The 21,830-nt window shown below is 40.2% G+C and overlaps 2 protein-coding genes across 3 annotated transcripts in view; both read right to left on the bottom strand.

Annotated features, from left to right (window-relative positions):
- The window catches only part of mtus2b (microtubule associated tumor suppressor candidate 2b), a gene marked incomplete at its 5' end in the record, with an annotated part of 37,161 nt that extends 33,812 nt beyond the window's left edge, over window positions 1–3,349 (bottom strand). The window contains 2 exons of the mRNA XM_079610790.1: window positions 617–827; window positions 1,451–3,349. Of these exons, the coding sequence (XP_079466916.1) occupies window positions 617–827; window positions 1,451–3,349 (2,110 nt within the window). The remainder of the gene's footprint in view (window positions 1–616; window positions 828–1,450) is intronic.
- Window positions 3,350–18,654: 15,305 nt separating this feature from the next.
- Window positions 18,655–21,830, bottom strand: part of rcbtb2 (regulator of chromosome condensation (RCC1) and BTB (POZ) domain containing protein 2) — a 40,501-nt gene continuing 37,325 nt past the window's right edge. The window contains exon 12 of one of the 2 annotated variants that reach the window (XM_079610900.1): window positions 18,655–20,525. In XM_079610900.1, the coding sequence (XP_079467026.1) occupies window positions 20,385–20,525 (141 nt within the window). In that variant the 3' untranslated portion in view covers window positions 18,655–20,384. Of the gene's footprint in view, window positions 20,583–21,830 lie in introns of both variants that reach the window. The other variant, XM_079610901.1, reaches the window with a different exon arrangement.

Raw genomic sequence — 21,830 nt, 5'->3', positions numbered from 1 at the left:
TCCGATTTAGTAATCATTTTTACTTTCAGAATGGCTGATTTATTAATTTCCAGGACATTTTTTTTATATTTAACTGACTGGCAAAAATCCAGTTCCTTGATTTACTTTCAGAAGACTAAGGAGAAACTAAATTCAAGATCCCATTTAAAAGAGCCAACTACTGTATAAAAGTGAGATAGTTAAATTCCGAAAGGTTTTCCCAAAGTCACAGTTTTCAACTGTTTGTTTCTCTCAATCTCAATTGTTTCTCTCAATCTCCTAAGAGATATTTGAAGATATAACAAAAATAAGTGTATGACAAGGTATCTCAGCTGTCCTTGCTGTCATGAATTTTACATTTCAAAGAGAAATGGTAACGCCTGTAAGAATCAATGACTGCAGCTGATGGAAGTTCTGTGGGTGGGCATTGTCATAAGAAAGGAGTCTGATTATGTGTACTGGCAGCATAGAACTGTGAAGTTAGTCCACTACCGGTATATTCCTGTCTAGCTTTATGAGCTATATTTTAAGCAAATGTCTAATACAAATCAATACTGTTTAATTAAACATATCGCATTCTGAACAACGTCAACTGACAACTAGGAACATGACTTTGAGGGTTTTAGAGCCTACTGACCTATGGGTTCTTGTTGACTACTTGAGGCATGAACAGCTGGAGCGGCATAACTGAGGGGTGATGCCGATCTTTGACATGGTAATACTGTCCTGTTCTTAGTAGCAGGCTGTCTGGTGACGGCTCCAAGACCAAGCTGAGGCCTTAAGGCTCTGGGAAAGCGGAAAACGGAAGCAGCGGCATCATGGGTATTTAGCTGAACCGCTCTACCAACCTGGAACAGTAAGTACAGTATATCTTGATTTCTTTGCTATCACAAACCTAATGAAGCAGTTGAGAGTATCAATTAATTATGCTTACAGCTCATGCTTTCACAAGCACAACCCATTTATCTAGAGTGTTGGCATCTAAAGCCTCGATCAGACTCAGTCCAAACCGATTTTTGTGCATATCCGACTGGAATCCAATCATATTTAGCAAGTGTGAACAGCAAAAAAAAAAATGGTTGCATAAACAAGATTGTGTTGTTGCAAAGTGCCAATCGAGCAGAAAATTACAATATAAATGGTGACATGTTGAGATTTGATACCGGCTGAGACGACAGCACGGAATAAAGCCAGGCATACCAGCCTCCTATGTTTCTACACACTGTCATGTTGTAAATTAGACAACATTTGTATTGCCTACTAACGCAACGCCATTGCAATAGAAACCAATGTAGATATTCCGGAAAACGAGGGAGCGGCACGGGACACACAAATCAGATCCGAACAGTTGTGATACCTAGTGTGGACGGTCAATAATTTAGATCAGATTCCAATCAGATACAGAAGTAATCAGGTTTGGACTGACAGTCTGAACTGACATAGACTACTGACATAGACTGAGAAGTCCCACCTCATGCAAGTATTGATCTGGCAGCTCTCCATGGAAACTTTCCGATTTGCCCACCAGTTTATGGGGGACAGTGTGGCTAGGTGGCCTGATCCCAGACGGCATCAGTCCTGGAGGGGAGTAGTACCCTGACCTCTGTACCTCCTGGCGATACTTGTCATAAACGATATTAGAGGAGCTGAGCACTGGCGAACCTCTGAACCCCTCGGCTTTGGGATCTTTTGAGGTTGGTGAGCTACTGTATGGCGTAAGTCTCGGCGGTAGTGTCGATACTTCATAGGGACCTTCAGACATTGGTTTCGCTTGAGGGCTCTTGCGCACATAGGTTATGATTTTTGGCCGAACAATTTTGGGCTTCAGAGGTGGAGAAGACTTATAGGATTCAGACTCTGCTCTAGTGGGTTGTTGAGGAACGAACGGTTTTTGGAGACTGCAACTACTACTGAGAAGGCTTTTACTTGGTTGCCTCAAACCAGTATTTGCCCTCTGTAAGGTTTCACTCCGCTCCTGACTCGCTTCTCTTGTGCTAGTATATTTGGCTGGTGATGAAGGTGGCTGTTTCCGAGGTGAACAGGTGGTTTTAGGGGATGGAGGGGTCTCAGAGCGAGATGGGCTGCCCCAAGGTTTTCGCCTTTCCAAACTCGACGAACTAGATCTTCGGGTCTTTTCAAAAGATAGTTGCTTCTTGTATGGTTGGGGTTCAGAACAATCAGAGTGGACGGGTGCACACTTTGAGGTTAGTTTCGAGGTTTTAAGAGCAATTTCAGGAGGTTCCTCATTCTGGGTTTTGAGTTTATTCTTTATATCAACAGTGGAATCATGGGAGGACCTTCTGTTTTGTGAAGTAGACTGAGCATTGTCTGAGACAAGAGGTTGGCAAGATTTCTTCTCAGTCAATACTGTTTTCAAATTTAAAGCCTTTTCGTCTTTTACATGGTACTCCTTTACATGACTTCCAGATTCTCTAAGATCGTCCTGATTGGCACTTCCTGATTCATTATGGACCTTTGTGATCCTTGCAATGCTACATTCACTCGTGCCATTTGTCAGTTGCCCTGAGCTCTCAGATATTACAAAGTCTGTAGCTAATTGGTTTTCTTGTGCTTCTAAATGAGGTTCTTCAGGCAAGGCGGTAGAGTTAAGATTAAGATTGACACTGCCGATGTGCGTTGTACTTTTTCCTCCTTGATGATGCATGCCCTCAGTATGGAGGAAGCTTCGGGTTTTATCTGAAATTGTCAAACAGTACTGTGAGGCAAGGGTAAGGTCCTCAGAGAGAGTTCGATATGGCTCTGAGGGAGCATGCCACGAATCAGAGCTGTGGGTTCGACCGGCGTTGTCCAGAGCACTAGCAAGACTTCCTCCAAGACTAGACATTGTGGAGAGGCAAGAAACAAAAACATCATTTTCAGAGCTAAAGTCAGTCCTGGCTATGCTGGTCACAATTTCTTTGCTAGAGGACTGAGGACAAACAGTAGACTCTTGCTCTTTTGAAGTAAACTGGGAAATTCTTTTGCTATCCTTTAGAGATTTTGCTTCGGCCTTTGTCATATCGGTGGATAGAACCCCTTTCATGTAACCTTTAGGAACATTGTTCTTTTCCTCATCCTCTATTTCCTGACTTTCCAGCCTTTCAAACTCAGCCAGCTCCGGGTCATCACACGGGGAATCTGTGGCCTGAATAGTCATCTTCACCTGTTTCTTAGTGTGAGATACCACAGAGGACAGGTCATCAATTGCCTCCAGAGTTGTTTCTCCATCTCCCCTTTGGATTTCATTAGCATTGGCATCTCCATCCAGCGAATCCTCAGCTTCCCTGTTGTTGTTGTTGTTCCTGATTTCCTTACAGCCATCTTCACTGTTGGTCCCGAAGGGTCTGGTGTGTTCATCATTCACACTCATGTTTCCTGAAGGCTCATGTGTTCTCAAGCTTTCAAGTACAGTCTTGTTGATCCTCCCTTGAGGTCTGGAGCTCTCTCCGCATTCAAACTAAAAGATAAAGTAAGTATTGGCATCTTTCTCACTGTTGTTTGAGATACTAGTTTTGAGTAGATGACATCAGGGCTGGTCTTCAACCTGTCAATGGGGGGGTAAAAAACATATTTATAAATGTCTTGACATAAAACTTGCAACAGAACTACAACTAAGAAATACTAAAAATTCTGTATGCTAATTTTCAATATAATTTTTTTTTTACTATTTCCCCGCCAGTGTGTTTTTTTTTAAGTTGCCAGCCACTGCCAGCATTTTTGATTATTTGCACCAAATTTTCATGGCCTCCAGAATATTTTGTTGTATAAACATCTGAACATCCAGTATATCAAAAGAAAAAACATAGCCTCTGCTTTTAAACACAAAACCTGTTTTATTCTAGCTTAATGCAATGCATGTGGGTAAGTTTCATGAAAAAAAGTTGAGAATATAGCATTTTTGTCAAAGACTACAGTACATCCGGATCGGATTCAGAACAATGATAAAAACATAGATGGAGTAGATAGATCGAGTGCATCAACACACCTAATGCTTGCACAGTCCTATACCTCGTCCTGGGTCGACATTTCATTCAGTAACATTAGGCAGTTTTGATTTATATGCTGTTTAATGTTGATGATCACGTTATTTTACATATGCATCGGCTTACATATGCTATCAATTGTTTTTGCTTCTTCATCCGTGTTTTGATCAGAATGTGTGTCATCTGATATTCGGAAAATTTTAGTCAATGGTGGGAAAAGAGTGTAAGCCATAAACAGATAGTATTATGTTAAGAATTATGACCCACAAAGCCTCTCTTTGTGCAGAAACGCTTCAGGTTTTGAATAAAATTAACTATTATAATTAAGGTCAATTTATAATCTGCACATTCGAACATTTTTGTGGTGTACTTTAATTTCTTGTCAATGTACACTTGCATTTCATTGCTTGGTTTTGTGCGTTTTAAAAATGACCTAAACAAACGTTATTCTCAACAGTCTATTATTTTTCAGAGATGAAGGCTAAAAACGTTTGCTCCAAAACATTGTTCCTTTGTCAGTTCCTTGGTAAAAACATGATCAAATACTGGCATCTTCTCAGATCAGCTGACAATGTAAAGGATCAGCGCTGTATTAAAAGTAAAAAGCGCACTGCTATTGTTTTATTAAAAGGATTTTTAAGGTGAAAAGACTCCCTAGCAAAACACATCATCTAATGCTTCGGTCAAATGGGATTAAGTGTAATATTTGATCCAGATCATGAAATTCTTTCATACAGAATGATGAACATGCTGATAATTCTCCACGCAGTGAGAAAACACACTCACGCTCAGTTCTCCCTAGCAACGAGAACAGAACTTCAACCGTAGGAGGTCATTCCCTGAGGTAGCTGCAAACAACTGTTCTCAACGGGAACACACTTCTCCAGAAAACAGTAACTGATTTTGTAAAGGATAAATAATAGATGAAAGCATCTAAATTAGCCAATGATGTATCTTAATAGATGCCATGCTTGAAGAACGACTATGGCTAATTACCATTATAGTATCATATATTGTAAATTTGACACTACTACAAATTATATATATATATATACACACATCACCCAAACATTAATCACAGTGAATGCTGCTTTTATAAACAAATAACAGAAAACAATCTGTCACCTAAACCGATCATAAAGACAGTCTGCTTGGTTGGCTGCTGCCAAACCTATAGTAATATAAGAGAAAAATAAAACGTAACAAAATATAGTTTGTGCATTTCTCTTTCTTGGCATGGTCCACTTTCTTGACCCACTTTGTGCATCTGCCGATTTTGTGCAACTGCACTCAAGCATTACGGTTTACTTACTGTCATAATGATGTCTTATCATCTTTCTACACTCTAAAACATGCTGGGTTGTTTTAACCCAATTTTGGGTCAAATATGGACAAACCCAAACGTTGGATCAAAAATGCAATTTAAAAATGTAACCCGATGGCTGGGTTTGTCCATATTTGACCCAAAATTGGGTTAAAACAACCTAGCATTTTTTAGAGTGTATGCTTTAAAAAATAGTAATAGAAAAGAAATAGTAGCTTTCCACATAATGGTATATTTCATAGTGACAATTTCCAGGACTAAAGCGCTATACAAACCCTTATGGCCTCTGTGCTGTTTTTAAATTCATTTTCTGTTGTTGTTTTTAAGGAAAGTGTTCCTTTCAGTCCTTTTTGACTCTCAGTTTGACCTATTTCTTTCATTTAATAAGCAAACCATGTAATTAACGCAACATTATAAATGTGTCTGACAGTAAAGTAAAGGACATGTACAAGGACCTCAACTCCCCAATGAGCAACTCTTTAGTGACACACTAAAGTCATGCTCAATGTTACAGAATATTTGAAACAGTGACTGTCGAGCTGTCAGAGACAATGACTAACTGTCACACACTGAATGTCTCTGCGTGAGGGTTTGTCAGTCGCATGTGACGAGTCACATCATCGTCAGGGCTGCAGGTCACAGTAACACAGCAGTGAGTGACAGCGTGAAGAGATTTAGAATATGTATCAAGAGAAACCCTGCAACCCATCACCACGACCATTTAGAGGCAGGAGCTCAATTATTTACGAGAGGAAGGTAGACAGAAATAGAGAATGGAAACAACTAGTGTCGTGGAAGCTACTTTGAAAATGCAGCTTGTTAAGCAACAAGCAACTCAAAAGCCCTCAGAGCAGAGCCACATTTATCTGGTGCACAGACACTGAGAATCTCCCAATTAGGCTGACAGGATTAAACTGAACTGAACCCCTCTACCTCCCCCAGCTCCACCTGCCTAGATATGCAACAGCATTTATGTATGTCTATGCATCCAGCAGCAGCAGCATATCTTACATGCTCACAGCGGCGAGACTATGTATCTATTACAAGTCCATACTAGCTCTGCAGCAGCAATAACCAACAGCAGAGAGCAGATCTAGTCCACCAGGACCAAATGCATTAACACTGCCATATTCAATAACACGCTAAAACTATTCCGAGAGTTGTCATGATTAACATATATCATTATACTGATTTGTAAATACAACATAAAACCTGCATAGCAATCACTTAATTACTTAAAAATAATAAAATAAAAATATTTATCTTCCCAATGCCCGACTCCACACACCCACACCTAAACGCTCTTTCATACCAAAACACACACACACCAAACCGTCTACTTGACCTACTTTCACAGAAAGGCTTCAGAAGTCCTGTAGTTAAAATGTCCTCACAGCCTAACAATAGTGAGAAATTTTAGCTTTTAAGTATAGATATGAGTTTTGGATGTAAACTGTAATTATTATGGTATATTTAACTTCTCTTTTTCAAATCTACGACCAAAATCAGGGAATACATCCTAATGAATGGTTAATGAAAACTTGGACTTTATACTGACACCTACTGGCACGGATGAAGCAGGGTTATTATCGTTAAAGCAACACCAAGGAACTGTTCCTCTTCGGTCGCCCCACAGGTTGGAAGCGGATACCGCTGTCGTAAATAATTGAGCCTCCCGCAGCTACTGTCGCACACACGCTCGCTGTTTATCACACACCGGCTCTGGAATGAACGATGTCCACAGACAAGGTAGAGTATGATGCATGATTTCATGAAAGTATGATGTATTGCGACAGCAGAAACGAAGAAAAACTAAATGATGACTATTGTAACGCTTGACGTAAAGCAAGTCAAATTTGTAGTTTTCTTATGTCTCATTGGAACTACAGAAACGCGACCCGATCTGGCAATCTTACATAGTGTGGTTATAGGAGAAGTGCCTGTCATCCTGTTACGACTTGATGAACCGCTGAAACGATTTTGGAAACATTATTTTAAGGTAAAAAATCTTCCTTAGTGTTGCTTTAACTAAAACCATAAACATTTTAAAATGATTATGAAATAAAATAAACAATACCCAAAATAAAATACATTTATTTAGCAATTTGGCAAAGCACCATTTCTCGTTATTTAAATTTAGGGTACTAAAATAACTAACACTAAATAAAATATAAAAACTATATAGCCTAGCCTAAAAACTAATAAAAACGGCAAAAACACAACAAAATGACTAAAGCTTTAATCAAAATTATAATTAAAAAAATATTATTAAAAAATCTGATTCAAAATATTAACAAAAACTATAATAGTATTTCAATGACAGTAAAGTAACACTGGGACCAAGCAACATAATGGCTTAAACACTTGAACCACTTGCCAGTTTATATATTTTTCACTCAGAAAGTTGCCAAAAAGGTCTAGATCCATAATAAAGTGCGACAGGCAATTTAGTTGTAGTTACATCAGTGAATACATGACTGCATATTGGACAGTAATTAGAAATATGTACATAACATGCCTAATATGGCATGCTAAATAAAGGCTCTCAGCAGATATGAAGCTCAAAGGGATAGTTTACCCAAAAATGAAAACTTTTTTCTTTTTCTCCATACTATGGAAGTCAATGGGGTCAATCAGCTGCTTGGTTATAATCTTCAAAATATGTTCTTTTGGGTTCAGCACAAGAAATAAATTCATACAGGTTTGGAACAACTTACTTGAGGGTGAGTAAATGTCAGAATTAACATTTTTGGATGAACTATCCCTTTAAGTATAATAACAGCATCTGGAGCCTTGCGATTCAATGGCTCTCAACGATTACCAGTCAAACTAAAGCTGTGTGGTCTCTGTGTCATATATAAGTGCATTATTAGAGGGAACGAAGCACCAGTAAGATGACCTGAAAAAGTGTCATTACAGGGAGACTCTTCTATTGACCGGTGGAAGAGGTCCTCCTGATAGATGTCGAGCTGACAGAGAACAGAGGAGAGAACACAGCGATGGCTTTGTTTCCGCTATGTTCAAGTGAGCATGCATGATGAATTCCTGCTCAGCCCTGCTCTGTGGCGCATTGTGATTTATTACCAATCTCACTACTGTACAACAACACGGTACAAAAAAATAACAATGCATTTTAAACTGTAAGTGTAACCCGATTGATGTATTTGAATACGCCATTGTGTCTTGCTATCTCACAGCACAAGCGCCGCACTTGTACGGGTTTTGATCACCATTATGAATGTGATATGGACAGTTTTTGACAAAAACGCGATTTTCTCAGCTTTTTGTTCAAAATGTTGCTTTTTCATGAGACTTATGCACATTCAAGTGTTTATAAAAAAAAGAATGCACAAAAGCTAGAATATTTGTTTCAAAGCAGAGGCTCTGTTTTTACTTTTGATATTGCAGATATTAATACAACAACATATTCTGGGGGCCATGACATTTTTGTGAAAATTATCAAACACTGGCAACTTAAATAAAAAAATGCTGGCGGAGAAAGAGTTAAAAACAGCTCAAATCTGTCAAAAGATCCAGCAAACAGCTTAATAAATGTAGTGTGTGTGATGTACATGGCATCACATTCGAATATGAATGTGCTGAAGTGCAAGTGTCTAAATTCAATTTTTAAAGCTTTTCCACACATTCATAAAACAGTGCTGTCAGCAAAATGATAAAGCTGTAAATGGAACTTAGTATTTTGTGTGTGCGATTACTCGCGTAAATGAGCTTTTAATGACAGCATTTAAATGCAAGATTGACATTCACTGTAGATGTTCTTCTCAGAGCAGTAATGCTTGACGGAGGCCTAGAGCCAGATATAGAAACAAATGAATCTTCCTGAGTTCACACACACACACACACACACACACAGTTTCTGCAGCACGAGCCCTGCAGTGATTCTGCCAGAAACACACACATGCTCTCATGATACACTGATGCCTCAGTATTTCAACATAATGCACCGATCACCATCAGCAATGTGAACTAAAACTTAAAAAAAAAAAACTTTTTAAAATAATTTAAACCTACATCAGCTAATGTAAATAAGTTCTAAATGCTTTTAACCAAATTTAAATCTGTCTATCTATATAGATATTTAACTTCTATCTATCTAACATCTATCCGTCTATCTGTCTGTCTAACATCTATCCATCTATCTATCTATCCATCCATCTATCTATCTGCAATTAATCTTCACAATGCAGTGAAAACGAGTGAATTAAACATAATCCTGCCATTTTTTGCTGTTAACACGTATACTCGAGTGAAGTGAAGTGGAGAGAGAGAGAGAGAGAGAGAGAGAGAGAGAGAGAGAGAGAGAGAGAGAGAGACCTTTGAACAAACTTTAATTACAAAAAATTACAAACAATCTTCAATCACTTATTTTGCCAACAAGGAAATAAATAAACACCCATAAACATTTTTAAAACCATCATCATCATAAATAATTATACATAAATTTGTAAATTACCATTGCAGTCAACATCGCAAACACAATTATTTATAGCCCACTTAAACTTGAATTCTTCAATATTCTCATTCAGTCGATAATATTCAAATTCGATTCTTAACCTTGACTTCATCAAACCCTCATAAATCAGTACCATCAGTTTGTCCCATACCAACTATTTTGCTTTTACGAGAGAGCCAAACAGCTAACTTCGCTTGTCCGAAAATAAAATTGAGTAGATGACAAATCTCCCTCTTGCTACGTTTATATTTAGGTCCATAGATATACAACTCAAGCGTGAAGACCTCTCGTAATGTCTGACAAAACTGATGTCACAGTCATTCAAATCCCCCTCCGTTCCCATCAAGCATTCAGAGCAGATCCACTGCAGTCTGCACCTGTTCACTAACCAACCAGCTAACCTGGATTAGAGAAACACGTTACATCTGTCTTTCTTTATGTGTGTGTGTGTGTGTGTGTGTCTTTTGCAGACCCTTTTCTCCAGCATCTCTAAATGGAAGCAGCGATTCCCACTCTCAGATCTGAAGCGCTAATTAAATATTAACATCCAAATGAAACCGGAGGAAACGCCTCCTTTCCCTTTCAAGAGCAAACCTCTCATCAGCTTTGTGTGAAGAGGGGGGTTATTTGATAGAAATGTTCAAAAGATTTTGAATTTCCACCAAAATAAAAGGCAGAAAGTGTTCCCTGTGTTCACTCCCCTGTGTTATGATGCAGACTGAGGAAGTAAAGCGTGACAGAATGAGAAGAGCTGACTCAGGACCTCTTATATACTGTCTATGCTCAGGACGGATAAAGAAAAGTTAGCGTTCTCCAATGGCGCACACTAACAGCTTATGCACACGACGCAGGGAAACATAATGGAGAGGTTGTATTTTTGGTACTTTAATAAATTCATGCTTATCGTCTTAAATAAAAATGAATTTTAAGCCTGTCAATCAATTTTCCTCAATATAACACTTTCTAAAAAAACTGCATCAGTTAAAAGAAACGTAAAAAAAAGAACAGGAAATGAAATCATTGAAATAACCATTATGGAATAAAAAAATACAATTATATATACAATTATATATATATATATATATATATATATATATATATATATATATATATATTTGTATTAATATTGTTAATGTATTTACATTACTTAAATATAATTATATAGGCTATATATGAATTTTAATTAATATTACAATTAAGAACAAGTTGATTGTTATTATTATTATTATTATAATAAACTAACTACACAATCATACAAACATATCAATATTGTAGATAATATATAGGCTATAAATAATAAACATCATGGCAATATCAATTAATAATGTAATCATTATTATTCATATTACAATAACATTACAGTAAAAATATTAATATATTCTATAAACTTATTTTATAAAGAAAAAATGATGTATATATAATATGAATTGTATAATGCATAAGATTATTGTTGTTATTATTACTGATACTAATATTACACATTAGTAATTAAATACAAGCAAATTAATGTACAACAATATTGAATATTTATAAAAAAAAATATTGCATTTATTTACTATTATGTAACTAGTATATTCATGTACAGAAATGTTTTAATATAATTGTATATTTATAAAAAATATTGTCTATATTATGTAACTAGTATATTAAGAATGAATCCGATTATAACACACACACAATCACGAAAAATAATGATCATAATAACAGACTCAACATCATATATAAATATGCATTCACAAATAGTGAATTCAAGCATTCATTCACTCATTCACTCAGTGTCTGCGTGCTAACAGAAAACCCACTGCCAGATTCGGCCGCAGGATGCACAGCATGTGATAGAAGCACACACACCGAGTTCTGCTGCAGAAACACACGACAGCAGGTGGATGTGATGCTCTCAGTGAGCGCCATCATATTATCCACAAACACACACACACACACAGTGTCTCACCTGCAGATCTTCAGACGCAGAGGACGAGTGTTTGACTGCGCTCAGCATCGCCAGGATCAGGATCGGGATCAGGATCGGGATCAGGATCCGCCTCGATCAGACTGAGAGGATGCGGGAGAGAGCCAGGCGTGTACGATACGATGATGATCACAGGAATGAACGGTGAGAAATGAAGTGTCGAACTATGGCTGTGTTCCAAAACCTACCGAGTTTCCTTCCTAGACAACATTATGTTGATTTTGTCACGGTGTTGCTCCCATTCAGCGGCATTTTTGGAGAAAATGCTAGGCGCGTGTAGGATGTCCACACAAATCTGCTGTCTCGGCAGGCGCATGTGATGCCCAAAAATGCTGTCTAGGTAGGAACACAAGGTTTTAAGACACAACCTAGGCTATTTGTGAAATGTGCATCGAGCGCCACTCACAGGCAGGCACGCGCACTGAACATGTCTTGCAGCATCAAGTTGTACAGAATTTGAACTCGTTTAAATCTTTTTTGTTTTATGGTGGAAAAAAAGCATAATATAGCCTACATTAAATAAAGATTTGTTGGGAAATGTAACTGTTGCCCTTTTTACTTTAGATATTAGGCAAATTCAAATTTTAAATATCAATGTAAACATTCTGTTTATCATAAGCGCGCGCTGCGAGCTTTCGATTTTGACTGCGTCAGAAAATGACGGTATAGGGAAGACCTTCATTTCTTCTACACTTTTTTTCTTTTAATTAAAATTCAAACAAACAAAGTTAATGTACAGTCAGATACTACACTGATACACATAGGCTACAGGGGGGGGGGGGGGTAGTGGCTAATCATTATGTAAATATATTAAAGGACTTATATAGGCCTATAGACAGTTTTAATTGCTTTCTTATTGTGTGAATGAAAAATAGTCTTGTTATATATTTTAAGTTCTTTTTCAAAAACAAAAAACAAAGGTTGGATTTTACTGTAATTAATTATATGTTCAATTGAATAAAAAATAGTAATATTTCAGGGTATATTAGTAGCTAATACCAAATAATAATAAAAAATTAACAAAGAAAAAGTGGGGTCTTTCTCCTAGAAATACTGAAGCCTGATTGAAATAACCCAATGGCTGGGTTTGTCCATATTTTACCCAAAATTGGATTGAAACAACCCAGCATTTTTTAGAGTGTAGAAACGGGAAAGTATGCTGGAACAGTCAGCGTCTCGTCGTCACAGTAAGAAACAGTGATGCCACAACATTGCTTCTGGTTGTAAAACCGCCGAGATTTAAATTCCCGAAGGAATGGGATAACCTTTCACTAGTGAGAATGTGTTGGTTTGTGTTTTCATATGTATTGACTCAATATTACAGTTTTATTTTACTGTGTTAACTTTTTAATGTCGTGTTAACGGACTCATTCATCTTGTATATTGTGTTTGTGTATCAAAATCATCTGCTGAAGTCTATTGCCGATATAGATATTCACGCGTCTAACTACGGGTGCAGACGAACTTGCTCTTGAGTGTCCTGTATCGGAGTTTTGGACAATCTATGCAAAGGACAACGCGGCGACGGCGTGAACAGCATGGCAAATGGGGCGGGGCTACACGTATCACTCCACCCACAATCTGTCTTATCGGTAACAGTAATGATTTTGGCGCCTAAGCAAGTTTTCATTCCCGCTGTGCATCATTCACCATTGGGTGGTGCTAGCAAACACGCCTTCCCTGCTATGGTGAGTCGCAAACTCTGTAACACCGCACAGTTTCGTCCCACTTTTGGTGTGTTTTGTTTCCCATAGGAACGTCCCCTAATGCGGCGCCAAACAACATTTCCTCTGAATCTTTCTCATTCATTAAAAAACTCAACCTTTCGCCGTTGGCTCATTGCCAAAAGATGATCATGGAATACGCTGCACTGATATCCCCCTCTGCAAATGAACCAAAAATTTATATAAGCTTCATTTGATCTGCGCGAGACCCGTCAAGGTCCCTGTCGGACACAAACTGTGCATCTTCTGACTGGGCCACGCCCACGCGGAAGCCGCCATTTTGGGCCCTAATATAAACAGCCCCCCCAACCCAGCAGCAAGCTGTTGTGCTTCAGCCTTCATGAAATAACAACGAGGCAATAATAATTGGTTCAAAGAACGTATCAAAAGCAAGTAATTTTATGGTTTTATTGAACAACACTGTTAAAATACATAATGTAATATACATAATATAAAAAATCATTGTGTACATGACTTATAACAAATGCCTGCAGAGGGCGCCAATGGTCTGGTGATTGTTGTTGTTACACTTTACAGCATGATCAAATCCTGGTTTAATATTGGCCAAATAACATTTCATTCAAATGTTCACTTAATCTTTAATATTTGGTCACTACTTTGCGATAGAAATGCTACAGCCACTACAGACATTTCTTGAACAAGAACATGTGGACATCAAAACATGCAAACATGAGCGTGGGTTTGAACTTTTATTTTGAAATCGTGGTGAACAACAATTAGCATATTTAGAAACATACTGATCTATAGAGTGGTGCAGGTATGACATCACTTTATAGGCCAAAATGCGGAAGCGAGTTAGCATTTTAGCCCTTCCGGTTCCATCGTCCCGAAGTCAATGGGTTTTTTAAATGGGTTTTTGGTTAAATGGCTGAAATAAGGTCTGTGGTGAACACAAGCTCAATACACTTTCACATTTTATTATTCTACAATATAAAATACACCAGTATTACCACACTTGTTTTTTTTTAAGTGGTTACGTGTCTTTAAAAAGGCAGTTGCTAGCAAATGGCTAAATGGGACTAGAGCCTGTCGAGGAGATTAAACGTCATCACACTGAAGGTAAACTCAGTCCGCTTTTACAGCATCCTTTTTCTTATAATTGTGCTCTTATAAACGATTCTACCTCAAACATTCAGGGAAAATGTTTTTTATAAACCTGAAAGAGTTGTCGGAAGCTCAGTAATGGTGGCGTTGAAGTCGTGGGACCGTGTTGTTGTTCATGTATAGCCTAACACTGTGTCCTAACAACACGCGACACGCGACGATTCCATTTTAACCGACTTGAAACAACAAACACAAAGTGTGGCAATGCTAATCTCAGGTACTGTTTATATGCTTTATTTAATGTTAAAAGTGTGTAATGTGACTTTGAATATCATTTAATATCTTTACCATGGTTCAAAACGCAATGCATAGCACATTAATATAATTGAAATTATATGACAAATTGCATTGGTATAAAATCAGATGCAGGTGGTCAAATTATTAACGGCGTAATTATTTCATTAATCTCACCTATTAACTTCAATAGTCAAAAATATAAAATTTCAGGGATAGCTGCAGGTCTGAGTAATGGGCTACAATTGCTACAACTTAATTTAACCCCATACCCAACCCCACACCCTGACAGACAGCTTTCACGACCAACGATAAATACCTTTTCTACATGCCCCAACCTTTCGGCATTACTCCAACCTGCAGATACACACACTTGTTTGCAGCCAGCCAGTGGTTGTGTTGCTTACTCTGACCGCTATGCTGCATCTGTTCATTGCCTTTCTACGATAAACCCTGTCTGCTTTTTCTGTCTTACACTAGCCATTGCGTAAACTGGCGATGCCGTCGCTCATAGCCTTCCTATGAAAATACGCAGGCTATGCCGCTGTTTAACGCTCTCCCTAGCACTGTGCGACTCTTTTGCATAGAGCCTGAGCCAGCTAGAAAACCAGAGAACTCGTGGCTTAAAGGCAATTCATTCCCGACATGAGGAACGTACAGCATAGGACTGTAGTCAGATTTACAGTAAAGTCTACCCGCCATCTTACTTCTCTCTCGGTTTCCCTGCCTATTGCAGATCACTAGTTGTCTTAGTGCTATGGTTGTTCCACTGTGCAGTGATACAAAGCCAGTCATCTCACAGGTTGGCTGGAGGTCTAATCTTGTACATCTGGAGGGTACCTACTTCTATATTCAGATAGCCCTCATCACCAGTGTTCCTGAGACTGCTTCATGGGCACAGGGTAACACTTTGGAGTCCCTATGAGTGTGTACGCTCTTGGAGATTGTGAACTTTCCCTCTTTCCCTTCTAAAATTCGCTCTATTGAGTTGAAAGATTCTGATAAAATGCCGTTCAGCGCCGAATTATATAGTTCCCACCTCCAATTCATGAGCTTGAACGCCATTAGCCATCGTAGAACAACGGTGTTATTCCAATCTTTCTAGTTGAAAGGTGTTTGCCAGGTCAACGAGTCAGCTTCTGTTGGAATGTCTCGCTCCCTCATCGAGGTTACGTTTAGTAACCGGAAACGTTATGTTGTGTGCAGAGCTCTTTAAAGACCCTGTAAAGTCAAAATTAAGTATGTGTTCGGAGTTTGTCACACCACAGAAAAATGTGTTATCAGCCACCCAGCCAAATTTGAATGATAAAAAAAGCCGCCAAGTAAATAAAATAAGCTATCAAAACCACGGGAGGATGAAAGCCGAGGCGGTGATCCTCAGCTCTCCATCAAGGTGGCTCTTCACAAAATGAATCCACCTCTTCTTGATATGATCGTTTTTCAGAAATTTAAATAAGGACACCGATCTGATTTGTAAGTGATGGCATCCAGGTAATATGCATTTCCGTGACGAAGGTATAGTTAGCTAGCAAACTGTAGGCTGTATTAACTAATAGTACTAAAAGTAACTCGCGAATGAGCGGCGAAATTATGCAAATGTGCTCTAGTTATATTGTTAGGGGAGGGGCCAGCCTCAGTGGCTCCAGTGCGTCATCGACAGTAGGGGCGGGGCCAGGAGCTCAGTGCGTCATCGACAGTAGGGGCGGGGCCAGGAGCTCAGCGGCTCCAGTGCGTCATCGAAAGTAGGGGAGGGGCCAGGAGCTCAGCGGCTCCAGTGCGTCATCGACAGTAGGGGCGGGGCCAGGAGCTCAGTGGCTCCAGTGCGTCATCGACAGTAGGGGAGGGGCCAGGAGCTCAGTGGCTCCAGTGCGTCATCGACAGTAGGGGCGGCGGCCAGGAGCTCAGTGGCTCCAGTGCGTCATCGACAGTAGGGGCGGGGCCAGGAGCTCAGTGGCTCCAGTGAGTCATCGACAGTAGGGGCGGGGCCAGGAGCTCAGTGGCTCCAGTGCGTCATCGACAGTAGGGGCGGCGGCCAGGAGCTCAGTGGCTCCAGTGCGTCATCGACAGTAGGGGCGGGGCCAGGAGCTCAGTGGCTCCAGTGCGTCATCGACAGTAGGGGCGGGGCCAGGAGCTCAGTGGCTCCAGTGCGTCATCGACAGTAGGGGCGGGGCCAGGAGCTCAGTGGCTCCAGTGCGTCATCGACAGTAGGGGCGGGGCCAGGAGCTCAGTGGCTCCAGTGCGTCATCGACAGTAGGGGAGGGGCCAGGAGCTCAGCGGCTCCAGTGCGTCATCGACAGTAGGGGCGGGGCCAGGAGCTCAGTGGCTCCAGTGCGTCATCGACAGTAGGGGAGGGGCCAGGAGCTCAGTGGCTCCAGTGCGTCATCGACAGTAGGGGCGGGGCCAGGAGCTCAGTGGCTCCAGTGCGTCATCGACAGTAGGGGCGGGGCCAGGAGCTCAGTGGCTCCAGTGCGTCATCGACAGTAGGGGCGGGGCCAGGAGCTCAGTGGCTCCAGTGCGTCATCGACAGTAGGGGCGGGGCCAGGAGCTCAGTGGCTCCAGTGCGTCATCGACAGTAGGGGCGGGGCCAGGAGCTCAGTGGCTCCAGTGCGTCATCGACAGTAGGGGCGGGGCCAGGAGCTCAGTGGCTCCAGTGCGTCATCGACAGTAGGGGCGGGGCCAGGAGCTCAGTGGCTCCAGTGCGTCATCGACAGTAGGGGCGGGGCCAGGAGCTCAGTGGCTCCAGTGCGTCATCGACAGTAGGGGCGGGGCCAGGAGCTCAGTGGCTCCAGTGCGTCATCGACAGTAGGGGCGGGGCCAGGAGCTCAGTGGCTCCAGTGCGTCATCGACAGTAGGGGCGGGGCCAGGAGCTCAGCGGCTCCAGTGCGTCATCGACAGTAGGGGAGGGGCCAGGAGCTCAGTGGCTCCAGTGCGTCATCGACAGTAGGGGAGGGGCCAGGAGCTCAGTGGCTCCAGTGCGTCATCGACAGTAGGGGCGGGGCCAGGAGCTCAGCGGCTTCAGTGCGTCATCGAGCCACTGTTTTAGCCCTGCTCAAAAAATCCTGAACACAGCAGTGGTAAAAAAAATTTTTTAACGGTCTAACTCCACAATTCAGGACTTCACAGTCTTTGTAATGTGTTTTAGCAATACATTTGTAACATTTATAATGCATTTAGAATTTTTTTTTTTAGAATTGCCTTTACAGGGATTTTAAAGCCAGTGATTCCAACAACATTGTACCTTTCTCTCGTTATAGACGTGTTGTGGATTTCCAGTTCTCATAGAATTATGATTATTAAAGGCGCAGTATGTAATGTTGACAACTAGTGGTTGAAATGGGTACTGCAGTCCAAATTTTAAATATTGGAGAGTTGTTTCTCCCACCCCCTCCTCCTCACACGGGTAGCCAGATTGATGACGCGCAACAGCGACGAGCGCAATTAACAATGGGAAGCGATGAGCCTTAAACTGTAAGTTGATCAGCTAATGTATACTACGTTTGCGATGTTTTTATTGCTGAGGCTTTTTAGAATCTGTGATCTCTGACCCAGTTTGTTTTCTGGCTTTCATGGCTGTAATATGCTTTGTTTTCCATGAACTGCCAACCCGGGGTGTCGAAATACAATTGGGTAAATTGACAGTGGGCGGGATCAGACTGTGGGCGGGATCAGACCAAAACAAAAACAGACATTCAACACAAAATGCACATTTCAAAGTAGAATAACTGGCTGTAGCATTGTTTTACGGAGGAACAAGTATTTGAACTTAGCATGTTTCCTAAATATCTGCAATCAAATTATGGTATTTTTATGCCTTAGTACAGTAAAAAAAAACATACTCTACCTTTAAAACTTTATAGTTGTCATTTTATTAATATCCTTGGTGTGAACGGGAAAGTGTGTTCAATAAAAACATCAAATGTATTTAAATAAATTATATATATACACTGTAATGCATAATAATTCATATATTATCACTTATAAAAAAAAAATTAAAAGTGAAAAAAGAAACAAGTGAAATATTTGTATTACAATATTATATTTGTAATGATAACTTTTCCAAAACAGTTATGTAGCACATCAGTATCAACATAAAGGACATTTATTTAAATATTCAAAGTGCTGTATGATATTTGCTTAAAGGAAAACAAGCAGTTTGGTATCATCTTAAAACAGAGATTATTCAAGTGTTAAATGACCACTGGGCAACATTTAACAGACCCTCTCTTGGCAATCGGGCAGGGTTAGCAGTCCTGACCCTCGGTGAAGGGGTTACAAAAGGAGGAAATCATGTATCCACAACAGAACAGAAACCCCTGACTGTGTGTAAACAAATATGAACAGACTGTAGCAACCGGCCATCAAGAACACGTGGAGAGAGTGAAGGCGCTCTCTGATTGACCTTGCTCGATTAACACCTCTTAACTTCCTGTAAACCCTTGGATTTAAACATATGCTTGTTGTTGCAAGTGCTATTTCAAGATTAGGGTTGGTTGGCTGATGCTATGACGAGTGATATTAAAAAAAATGTCTGAAAGGAGTTTGGATTCACTGTGGGTACAAGAAAATCTTTAGCTGTCAACGGAAAGGGAATTCTTTAACAGAATATGGGCACATGATTAGATTTGCATCAGCGCCACCAGACGGCACCGTTTCCCAACAATAGCCGTGCAGATGTGGGAATGCCATGGAGAAATGTCCTGCTCACATTTCACTCCAAATGTAAGAAATCAATTCATGAGAATTGGGGGGGAAATGTTTAAATATAATTTCTTTATATCTACTGTATATATATGTTTTTATTATTTTGGGGTGATGTATGGTTTGGTCATTTTCTTGACAGATTTTGCGAGATTCCCTCGTGTTAGTGCTTGTAAAAACATGACTGCACAGAAATACAGACATTAAAAATAACACTGTTACACGGGAAGAGTGCAAAGATATCAAAAGTAACATTATTGTCAGTAAAAAATCAACATAAATGACATTAGTTGGATCTGTAAATGAAATTGGTGCCTAAGATGATACTAAATTAAAAAATTATATGACATATTACTGTGTTACTTCTAATGCCAGAAAAAAAAATGATAATTATGATATCCTATGACACAGCTTTATCTTTGAAACCCCGCTGGACGTTCAGCTGTTGGCCTGCTTTATAAAGGCCATCATGACAATACGATATGGATTTGGTAACCTTGACCAGTAACAGAAAAGCCACTCTTTCTCCATCAACACTTTCCTACATGATATGGTTCTTCCCTTTTGCTTCCCTTGCTCGTAAAGCACCTCAGAGGTGTTTGTTTAGCTATTCCATTACAATCTATTTAAACTCGTCTCGTCCCTTTGAATCCGGAGACGCTAGTCTTGAATTCTTCCGCTTATGTAGGGCTTCAGATGGGGATGTAATTTAAAGGCACTGGGACCCAGAAGACAACCAGTGCAGTGGCTTCCCACTTCTTCACGCTCAAACCACCGGAATTTGGCTTAACTCTCTCCAGATCTGAGGCATTTGAGATAACATGCCTGGATGCAGCAGAGCCCGGGCAGAAGACCAGCCTAGACTCCCTCTCTCTCAGTTTTTGAAGGCCCCGTAGCGGCTGGCTTTGCTGATAAAATTCTTCAGCAGATCGTGGTCCATGTCGGCGAAGGCCTGCGTCTGAGTGATGGCCGTCAGGTGGTTAACGCAAAACTTGAAACAGAACTCTTCCAGATCCTGCACATGAAGAGCGGACGGACCGATTCAATGAGAAAGAGAACCACCACCAAAGACCTACAGAATAATATATGAAACCGCAAATATATGTACATGTTTAGGGCTCTGTTCCAAAACCTAGTGAGCGGTCTACCTAGACAATATTTTTTTAGACATCATAGGTGTGCTAACTTTAGGTATAGTTATTATGGGGGAATGATACAGCTTAAGTGTCCTGATATTTTGCATGGGAATATTTGTATTGATGTTTTCAGGGCCTGGATTTCAGCCTGGAATTGCGCATAACTTTACCGTAAGCTCCTAACATATAGGGCCAGATTTACTAAACAGGGCGCTAAACTTTAGCCTGGCTCCGCCCTCCTACGTACTTCCGCTCAATTTTCATTTTCCTTCAGTACTACGTCTGGGGTTGTGGTATATTCTTGTTTTTTTTCCGGTCAATTTTTTACCGGTCCAATCAGCGAACAGAGGGAGTGGCTGAGAACGATGACGTTGAGGTTTTGCGCTAGTTTGAGTCGTCATACGTCACGACCTAACGTTAGCGATTGGTTATAGTAGATCCAGAGTGACTCTAGTTTTAAACTTCAAACAAAGTACCCGCCTACAAGGAAGTTAACACTTTTCAATGGAGAAAGGCCAGACTCTCTGTACAAATTAAATGTACGAGAGTCTGGTAGAACCAGGCTAGCTAAACTTAGCGTGAGAGCGCAATTCCAAAAAAGTGCAGATGGGAGTGGAAAGTTCAGCGCGTGATCAAACGTGATCTACAATCTAGACAAAAGGTCAAAACTTCGGAATAATTTTGTGCTGTAACATAAACACGGACCATGTAACTTAAGCTGCAGTTCATAAACAGTTGAGAGTGTGATTCTTGTTTTCTAAAGAAATTTGACATAAGAAAACATTGTGTAATGCTCCTGTTAGTGTTTTTTTAGGTTGTTGTTTTATGAGCGGCGTTGTTTATTGGGTGAAGAACGTTGCAAGTGTCACAGAAGAATGAGTTGATATGAGACATGAATTAAGAGTTTTGGTAGTGCTTTTTTAATGTGAAATTAACTGCTGTGCCAAGATGAAAGTTGCCTATGAGAAACTGTGAAGTTTGGAAAAATTACCTGGGAAACCGAGAAAAATGGGTCCTAGTGATTGTAAAACAAAAAAAAACAAGCTAACATCAATCTTTTCTGAACTTCATGTGAGCTCTCTCAACCAATATCTGTGTTCTTTGTATTTTTCATTATTAGTGTACCACGTCGTTGGCGAATATGTTAGTTGAGTCTACTGTGTACTTCACATGAGCTATCTTTG

This window comes from Phoxinus phoxinus (assembly GCF_949152265.1).
Source record: "Phoxinus phoxinus genome assembly, chromosome: 4".
Taxonomy (NCBI): domain Eukaryota; kingdom Metazoa; phylum Chordata; class Actinopteri; order Cypriniformes; family Leuciscidae; genus Phoxinus; species Phoxinus phoxinus.
The sequence above is the reverse complement of the archived record's forward strand: the minus strand, read 5'-3'. Positions and strand labels throughout refer to the sequence as shown.